At 43.1% G+C, this 9,951-nt stretch overlaps 1 protein-coding gene across 3 annotated transcripts; it reads right to left on the reverse strand.

The window, feature by feature from the left end:
• Positions 1-99: 99 nt before the first annotated feature.
• LOC117436272 (pancreatic alpha-amylase) lies at positions 100-7,732 on the reverse strand. 3 transcript variants are annotated; one of them, XM_034063837.1, is made up of 12 exons: positions 7,653-7,732; positions 5,706-5,843; positions 4,430-4,673; positions 3,702-3,848; positions 3,297-3,494; positions 2,226-2,456; positions 1,720-1,853; positions 1,507-1,629; positions 1,294-1,393; positions 967-1,088; positions 744-869; positions 100-416 (listed from the first exon to the last, which is right to left on the reverse strand). In XM_034063837.1, exons 2-12 carry the CDS (start codon positions 5,723-5,725, stop codon positions 227-229), a joined length of 1,635 nt encoding a protein of 544 aa, XP_033919728.1. In that variant the 5' UTR covers positions 5,726-5,843; positions 7,653-7,732; the 3' UTR covers positions 100-226. The 3 variants fall into 3 exon arrangements, with proteins under 3 accessions (XP_033919728.1, XP_033919727.1, XP_033919729.1); XM_034063836.1 differs by lacking the exon at positions 7,653-7,732 and adding an exon at positions 6,993-7,625; XM_034063838.1 differs by lacking the exon at positions 5,706-5,843 and having other exon boundaries at positions 7,653-7,707.
• Positions 7,733-9,951: the final 2,219 nt, after the last annotated feature.

Genomic DNA, 9,951 nt, shown 5'->3' on the forward strand with positions numbered 1-9,951 from the left:
AGTGCTGCATCGCCTTAAAACACAGCACTGCACTGCACTGCCACTAGCTGTGACACGATAAAGTTACCGTCCAGTTCATTAAGGGAAAAAACATGACTCTTCAATTTGCTTGCCATTTATTATTCATTAGATACAGAGAATCACTCCTGCTCAAATACCAGGGATTCACCAGTTACGGGGAAATCGATGATGCAGAGACCAAACGGAGAAAGATGTCTCGCCCGAGTTACAACTTGGCATTAACATGAATTGCCATGAATGGATCTTCAGCGTGGTTACTAATCTTGAAATTAGCCCGTCCATCCTCAGAAACATACACCTGACTTCCAGTGCATCGGTTGTCCTCCTTTTGTCCAGAAATAACGTCACAGTAGGTACCAGCAGGCAGCCCAGTTTGCAAACTGACGTTCATATCCCTGCGTGAAAAGAAGTTGACCTTCTTCATCCAATGCTTCCCAAACAGGTAACTCAAACTGGGTATAGAGGCTTTCTGAACCTGATGCTACTCCCTCACTTTTAACATTTGGCAATGTAGAGGGTCAGCTTTCTGATCCTATCCCCACTTTGCTCCCTGTGCTCCCACTTTGGCTCTCTAGACTTAGCATGCAAGCCAAGGATCTCTGGCACAGGCTGGCGTGAGCGCCCTCATCAAGAGAAAAGGCCATTCCCCTTCCCATCAGCATTGCTCATCAGGGATGAGCTATGCTCTTCTCTGAGGACACGGTCTTCTCCCACTGACTTACCAGTCATCATTATTGAAAACAATGAAGCCTTTATTGCCACGGCCAAAAGCTACTTGGTTGCTGCCATTGTCCCACCAGTTGGAGAAAGGCTGACCATCCACCACGTTACGGAAGACAACCATGTTCCTGAAAATGCAAGGGATTGTTGTCACTGGGGCTGTGAGAGCTCTAAAGCCACGAGGAGCAACAGATCTTACTTCTTTTTGTCTCCACAGCAACCTACCTGATTTGACGCCAGCGATGTTCACAAACCCAGTCATTGCCACAGGTAGTGTCTGCGTTGATCGTAACAGCCTTTGTTGATCCATCTGAGTTACTTGGTGGGCCAACCCAGTCATTGATGTCCTGTAGTTCAAAGGAGAAGGTTAAAACTTCTCGCTGAAAAATTCAGAGAGCCTATCTGCAGACAAAAGCTAGGTGGGGCGTCCACCTGCTAGATCCCACGTGGGACAGAGAAATCACTTCACTAATCTAAACACACCACACTGCTTCTCTGGCCCTCTTCTAATCCTCCTTCACCACGAAGCTCAGTTCAGCATGACAGGCTTACCCGTCCATTTACAAAATTTCTTGGCCAGCGAAAACTTGACATCACACGTGTGAACCCATATGGATGAGCAAGCATGAAACCAACTGCCATTTTATAAAGCCTGTTGGTTGGACAAAGAGAGTCATGAGACACGGGGTGAGAAACCATGCCAGAAAACAGAGACACAAACAAGCAGATGGAAAAAGCATTGGCCAGACAAGAGCGGTCCTTTACCTGGCATCCCAGAAGGTCAGAATGGAAGCCCCACCGGCCCCATGTCCCCGCTGGTTGTCGTGATTATCCACAAAGACCAGGGCTCTGTCGGAAGGCACAAAGCCCCAGCCTTCTCCCCAGTTCCTGGCCAGAAACACAGAGACTTGAAGTTACCCTGTCCACCGGTGTACCCAGGCTACCCCAGTGCATAAGTTGCGACATCTTCATCCTTACTTTAAGTAAGCCATCTTTTCTCCATTCCACTTGCGGATCACTGTCCCCAGTTTGGCACCATATTTGAATTCCGTCACTCGGCCGTTTCCAAAGTACTGTGAGCCTGTGATCGGCTCTCCACCCAAGTCAATTACCTGGTACACAGAGGAGAAACTGTGTCTCTGTCCTTGTCTCACAGTGAGAAAAGGCAGTGTACAGCTCACAGCATTAAATCTTGCTTTACACTTGGAGAGAAAAGATTCAATATGCTTATTTCTCCTGTGCAAGTCAGCTCAGAGTTAGCAGAATACACGGTGAACACACACGTGAGGGAACGCGACTAAAAAAAGAAGAGGTGAAGTTCAAAGGCAAGAAGATGTGGAGGCATTTTTAGAGAAGTACTTAGGGCTGCAGGGCTGCTCCAAAGAAAAGCCGAGCTCTGTCTACGGCAAAGGCCCCAGAAGGAGAGAGGTACAAGAGGTAATAAAGACAAAGACAAACCATTGAGGAGAAAACACGGAGATTACCTCTTGGTAAATGAAAGGTCTTGTTCCTGCAGAAAACCATTGAGTATTTAGATCTTTCAGCTTGTCCAGAAATCCTTTAATGTCGCCAGGCCACATATGTTTGGCAGCATCAATTCGGAAGCCTGCTACGCCAATATCAATGAGATGGTTCATGTAGTCAGCAACTTTTGAGCGGACATAGTCCTTCTCCAGGGCCAGATCCAGAAGGCCAGACAAGCGACAGTCCCGGACCTAGAAAGCGAAGGGAAAAGAAACCTGAAACAGTTAGGAGGTGCCACTCTGTCAGCTTGTAACAACTTCCAGTGAAATGCTTACATGTTTTGAGCCGTAAAATCAATTTTATTTGTTTGTATCTCTCATTTGCCATATGACCTCATGCTCGGCATCTAAAGCTGTGGGAAGAAGAAGGAAGGGGGGACGCTGGGAGAGAGGAGGGTTTGTGATGTATCCCCACTTTCCTGGAGATGGCTGAACAACTGCCTGTGGTTGGCAAGTGCTGACTGAATTCATCGTTCCACTTTGCTTACGTGTGTGGCTTTTGCCTTCCCTGTTCAGCTTGTCTTTATCTCAACCAGGAGGAAAGAGCGGCAACCTTGAGAAAAGAACTGCCACACACGTCATCAACCAAAAAGAGTCAGTCATTCAGCCAGGGTCCACTTTGCGCTGCTGTCAGTTTTCCATGGGGGCTCCTGATCAATATCAGCTGAGTTTACGAGCTGTAAGAAAGAGCTCACCGGCTGAGCTGAGTACACTGGGCCCACTGCAGGAGACAGATCCTGCATACGCCTACGGGCAAAATGTGTGGAGGGTTCTTGATTTCTCAGTACTTGGAAAGTTTGGCACCACAAGTGTCTTTCTTGTGCCCATGCTCACTACTTCATTCACTTGTCAGGTGACCAAGCACAGCTTCTGTGAGAAACCACTCCCTGTGATTGGCCTTACTGTAATGGTTACACAGCAGGGCTTACGAAAGGCAGAACAAAACAAAACACAAAAACCAACAAACAAACAAATGAGAAAAGAAAAAAAAAAAAAAGAAAAAGCTTTCCAACTTTTGTCTGAGAAGGTTACCTGATAGATATCACCATAACTTTCAATTTCTCCACTTCCAGTTTTACATTTGCCATCATTGAAATCCCAGCCAGAGTATGGCACAGCTGGAAAATCTCTGTTACCGGCATTAAAGTAGCTTCCGCAGGTAGAATGAGTGCCTGAGCCACCCCCGGAGCCACACATGTGGTTGACCACAGCATCCACATAAATGCGAACCTGGAAAAGCAACAAGTGCATTTCAGTACATTTTGCAGAGACGGTGAAGGGAGAGCCAGAGCTCCACCACATCACCATTCACTTGAATTTGCTGTTCCCCTACAGTTTGTTCTCAGTTTACGCCTCCTCTGAGGACAGCAGCACTAAATTCCCTCAGCTGATACGACACTCCTTGCCATACCAGAGACAGATTGTCAATGCACTTACTCCAACGTTGTTGCATCTGGTCACCATGTCTCTGAACTCATCTTCATTTCCTGACCGAGTGCAGAGCTTGTAGCTGATGGGCTGGTATCTTTCCCACCAGGGTCTGTGTGGGTTAGTAATGACAATGTTTTCATTTGGAGGTGAAACCTGTGGAGGAAATGCTGCACTTTGAGGGGATATCCACTGGGTTTATTTCAAGGTTTTAAGGGTCACACTTGCAGTCGGCACCTCTGCCCCTCAGGGGTAGGCTCGCGCCTAATCCAGTCTCCCTCCCACAGCACGAGCTCAGCTCTGCGAGGTGTCTGTCTTGCAGGCTGGCAAGAAAGAAGTTTGCTTTCGTTCCTGTGGGCTGCCCAGGTCCAGCGTGGACCTGCTTCCAAGGACACGTGCATGGCAGAGCTGAAGCCACAGGAATTCTTTTCACTGCAATAGTGACTACCTTAGGAAAGCCAAACCTCAATGTTTATGCACACCCCGTGGAAGAGGGCAAAGAGGAAAACCGAGCTTTCCAGGGGAAGCCCTTCAGAGGAAAGCGTGCCCCTTTCTAACTGATCTGCTAGAGAAACAAGATCAGGCACCGGCCCTGCAGGCTGTGGGGTTACTGCTTCCGTCCTCCCCTTCCCAACACTAAAGTGACTTGGAGCTGGCTGGCTCTAATTCAGGCATTCTGATTTATTAATCAGATGTTACCTTGCCATTTCCTTACCTACTCACAGGAAACAGCTTACCTGAACTCCTCCGAATCCATAAGGACCTAAATAGCGCTCGCACTCAAGAGCAATATCAGCCCAGCGCCACTCAAAGAGATGTACTATAGACGTCCTCCCGGCCTCAGTGTTGGGGCTGTACTGCCCCCAGCAGAACCCTAGACCTGCGAGCAGGAGGAGGACTTGCATGTTGCCTTCAGTGTGGGGCTCCGGTCTCCCTGCTGGCAATTTATACTCCTGCAAGATGGTACGGTTCCTACTGCAGCTGTCAAAATTCACACAGATCAGATGCTGTCAGTTATTATCTGGCTAGCTGGCTTGATACCCTTCTTCCGTTTTGTTTCTTCCTGGATTGCCCAACAGCTGAAGATAAAACACCTTTTCACAATGACTGTACTCTAGCATAAACCCAAATTCAGAACTGTACTCTTTCCAGTCATGCAAGCATTGATCATAATCTGAGAAATTAATTTAAGACCAATCAGGCCTGTACATCTGGAAAAGTGGTTGCAAGGACAACTTCAAATGTATTTGAAAACGGTGGGAAAATTCTCATTCACGTCACCCTGAGAACTCCTGAGCTATAGAAGAGACAGGAGGATTTCTCTCAGCAATTCTTCTGAGGAATTTGACAAATAGGAATTGCTTAATGAGTGACTAAGCCATACCACCCCACCTATCTGGCACTATTGTTTTCACAAGTACCCAGGTCTGTTGTTCAGATAGAACACACACCAACACACATGTGGACTGTTCATTTCTGCTTACACCAGGTTTCTGCAAAAGAATGGTCTCTTCATGGCTTACCCTCATACTAGGCTTTACAGAGGGAAACTTGCCTGCTTGATTGAACATAAATAGCAGCCCTTTGTATTTATTTTAAACCTTCAGCATTTCAGTATCGAGGAAGCTTTTTGAGAGCCCTCTTTTTTTTTCAAGTCATAGTTTTGTGTTTATCTAGCTCTTATGAACTTTCCTTTGATTTAAAATAATATCAAGCACATAAACATAGTTTACTCTTCACAGCAGTAAAAAAAAGATTTAGCCAAAGATATGCAATTCTAATCCGTCTAAATGTAAAGTACAGTGCGCAAAACATGCACTTTGGAGCAATGAAATAAATTCATGCTCACATAATGATGGCTGAAAAATATATTTGGGAGCATTTACTACTTCCATTATCGATTTCTATTTTTCTTTCTCAGTACCTGTTCTTTGATGAATTAAAAATTTTATCTGAAAAACAAATTATCATCTATGTAGTCATTTTATTACCTAATGATCAGAACAGACATACCTGAACTCCTCCAAATCCATGAGGAGCTAAATAGCGTTCACACTGAAAGAGCAATATCAGCCCAGCGCCATTCAAAGAGATGTATAACAGATGTCCTTCAAAGGAGAGTATTAGGGTTGTACTGTGCCCAGCAAAGCCCTACAGTTAACAGAAGAAACAAGATACCCATCCTGTGCCCTGCAATCAGTTGCACTTTTCTTACTGCCTATTTATATTCCTGCAAAAGGGTAAAGTGCACATTACAAAATACATATTTAAAAGTAAATGACCATCTTTGGCATAGTATTTCTTTAATTCTATTGTAATTTTCTCTGTGAACTGGATTCTAAGTTATATCAACCTCTCACATTGACTGGAACTTTGTTTTCTTGAGTTAAAACTCAGATGTTTTCCAATCCAGGCTGTCTCTAGCACGTAAAAGTTGCAATTTTAGTAGTATAAAGCCAAAAACAGCCCCAAAATGCAAAGGAGTACTTATATAGACTGAAATGGACATTTAATTTTTCATTTTAAAGTACAATACTTTACATTCCTATTTATATTTATCCTTAAGAGGCATCTTTTTTTCAAATCTGTGTTACTATCACTTGTGCATATTTAGATAAATTTGGAGAGTGGCAGAAGTTTAGATAAATATTGGAGAAGTGTCATGTTTCTTACCAGGAGTTGCCATAAAGCCCCAGGTATTCTTTTTGGAAGACTAACATATGTGACTCTGTCATTCATGACATGCATGACAACTATTATTCAAACAACAGCCCTAACCTGGGAAGATCTCTCAGATACAGAAGTGACTATACTCACTCAAAGACAGAAATGCTAGATTTGTCCTACAAGAGCCTTTGCAAACAAAAGGCTGAACTACTGCTTCCCTTAAACAACAAAATACTTCTTACTTTACTAAGTTATGTATTCCTTGTAAAATACTATTTTACACAGAAATAACACAGGGCAAAGAAGAAATAAGGAGATTCTTGGGTGCTGTCAGGGGACACTAAACACTTCAGTGAAGGTATAAACATGAACACAAGGTCCTTCAGGTTTGCTACATGAAAGAAACCTGCACCCTTTTCATGTTTTAATACACATTTAGAATGCACTACTTAAAACTCCAACTGACTATTATACACATACCCAAACAGAAATTTATAGATAAGCTTAAAATAATTTGTACAAAATTACTTAGTTTTAAAGTAAGGATGATCCACATCTCCCTGTCTGTGGAGCCGCACTTTTTGAAGCAAACTCAGACACAAAACATATCACCTTATAAAGTGTAGAACCTACCTCCCAGAGCCTGTTGCTATCAGCTGTCACCGCACTTCACTAAATAACTAAAGTTATTTAGGATGAAACATTTGAGAAATTTAGCTTGTTTCTCTGCTTGTGAGCAGAATAATCTAAAAAAAAATATTTCCTTGTAGATCTTCATAGAGTATACAGATAAATTTCAGCCGTAAGCAGATGTTCCCTGTGCTTTCACTTTCCCAAAATAATGCTTCATTGCCCTGATAAGAAAAACATATATTTACAGAAAACGAGCTAAGAAAGTTTGACCTTCTCTGGTGAGAGAAGCCATTTATCAGATTAGCATTTTTTACTTATATCAGTCAAGCACACAGAACAGTAAACTACACAAAGCAGTAAAAATAATGTATTTTGACACAACCAGCCTAGTGACCCAAGGCCTACTGCTTGAAAACTCAGTGTAGTTTTTAATTTCTTTGAAAAGGTTTTGTGATTTCAATACAAGCCATGGTAAGAGAATTGAGATGGTGAAATCCACAGCACACTCTATAAGCTCTAGCTTCAAACTGCTTGTGAAATTTGGAAGAAAAAAGCAAGAGGTGAATACTCCCCAATGGAAGAAAAGGCAGCACAACTGACTGCAATCCAAACACAGGTGAGAACACATGCAGAAAGAAAGCAGCAGAACTCGGTACATACACGTCAGGCCTATGTTCTTTTCAGCAGGCTTCAGCAGCAGCATCACACCTCCCCCCCTCGCCCCCCCCACCAGCCTAGGGCCGCCGGGGCAGCAGCGATGAGAACTCAGCCCCTTCCGGCTGAAGCAGAGCGGAGCAGAAGGGAGCAGAGGTAGTGCCGCAGCCGCCACGGCAAGCTGCAGCCTTAGTCCTATGACGGACTTGGTAGCAAGAAGCTGTTATACGGTAAAATAAACTAATACCTAAAAGCTTTACATCACATGTCAACATGTTGATTCACGACAATATTACATTCTGGAACACATTTGTTCTCGAGATTTGAGAAATTTCTCCACATAAACACCTCGCTTATTTTCGTCTTTGAGTATAACACCACCTCGTGGTTATCCTGCTCCCCTACATGGAATATTTACTTTGCCTTTTACGCAATATTTTAATAGCTTGGTTCTGTACTTGTAACTCAACGTGGGTGTTAGGATGTATTATATGTTTCCTCTTTTATAGACACCTTTTTATGTGCAACAACTCGAGTCACAAAGCTTTGGGAAGTGGCTCTGTCCAGATACGAACTAAAAATGTGTCCCACGTCTTTGAAGGCCACAATGGATTAACTAGTATTTTTTACTTTAATGTTTGTCATTATCAAATTAACGTTTCTTTCAGAACAGTAAAAATGACAACTAGAGTAAATATTTGTCTGCATATAACAAAAAACATTCATGCCGGAACCCAATTGCAAGGCTGGAGTAAAATACTTGGGGACTCACACCCAATTGTTTGTCCTGCCTTAGGAATGGTAGCAATGTAAGCTGTTTAAGAAAAGCAAAGTATTTACAATAGCATATGTGCTCTCTTCAGTTTTGTATCAAGTAGGGAGATACATTTAAGGAATAAACCAGAAGCAGATGCAGTCCTAGAAAATAAAAAAAGCTGTTCTCAGTTTGACATTAGATCCTTCTTAGCTGTCAATTTCCAAAGATACGGAGAGATAACAAATACACAAACCCGATGCCCTAGCTGCAGGAGCTGACCCTGAAGACCCCCAGTGGAAAGAGGCAGAGGACAACCAATGATTTGCAAAACATCACCTGGGGGCAACTGAAAAGTAATGACTTCAATATGTGTACTTGCAACTCATCTATTATTAGAAACTGTGATTTTGTGTATAAACCACCTGTATTTACTAGCCAGTTGTTGATAAGATACTACACTTTGTAACATATGGATTTGTCACTTTTAAAAGATGTCAGAGCATGCAAATTTACAGCAGCTGTTAGAAAATGCTAAGGCAGAAGCTAGAAAAATTCTAATACAATGGCAGTGTTATAAAGCAGGTAACGGAACCAATTAGGAGAGTGGGAGAACCCCACTGGTGGAAAATTCTCTTTGGCTGGTCCCCTACTGCCACCAGTATCTTCAAAATGCTGCTGCACCATGTAGTAGTTATACTGCTAAAGTAAATGTGTGTGTGCTTTGCCATAGAAGGGACCGGTAACTGGATGAGGCAGGTGAAACTCCACATTGATAATGAGGTGCAAGGACTGAGGCTGCCTCCTACAATAGTCAAGGGAAAGACTAGGCTGGCCTCTGCGTTTGCCACCAAGAAGAACCCTTAGCTCCACTGTTGGCTGCAACTCAGCAGGCGCTGACCAGTAGGGACACATGCCATGCCAGACCTTGATGTGAGGGACAGCCCCCCCTGTTATAAGAGGGCCATTCAGGAGGCAAGGGCAGGCCAAGCAGCCTTTGTTTGGCACAACAGATGATCTAGTCCAAATGCCCTGCTCAAGCAGGGTCATCTAAAGCAGGTTTCATCATCCTCACAGTAAAAAAAAAATAAATAACAAACACATGCATGCACAAACAAAAAAAACCCCCCACAACAGAAGTTAGCATATAGATGCAATTCAAGCAGAACAAAGGGAAATAGCCAGTTTATCTTGAGCAGCATTGCAAAACTGAATGGCCTTAGATATGTTATTAGCATCAGAAGAGGGAGTTTGCTCTGTAATCAGTGACAGTTGTTGCTCTTACATAGATCAAAGCGTAAGAATCAAAACCAATTTAGAAGAAATTTGGAAGTGAGTTAGAGCACTGCATGAGATGGCCAAAGATGACATTTCTTGGGGTTTTGAGGAGATTTGGAAAAAAAAAAAAAAATCAACTTCCTGGTTACCTAATCTTTCCTGGTTAAGGCAATTGTTTGTAGGAATATTGATGTTAATTATTATAATCTTAATCGCTTGTGGCATAGTACAGTGTTTTTTCTGGTGTTGCAAACAATCCATGATGGACTATGA

Source organism: Melopsittacus undulatus, chromosome 6, assembly GCF_012275295.1.
Source record: "Melopsittacus undulatus isolate bMelUnd1 chromosome 6, bMelUnd1.mat.Z, whole genome shotgun sequence".
Lineage (NCBI taxonomy): Eukaryota > Metazoa > Chordata > Aves > Psittaciformes > Psittaculidae > Melopsittacus > Melopsittacus undulatus.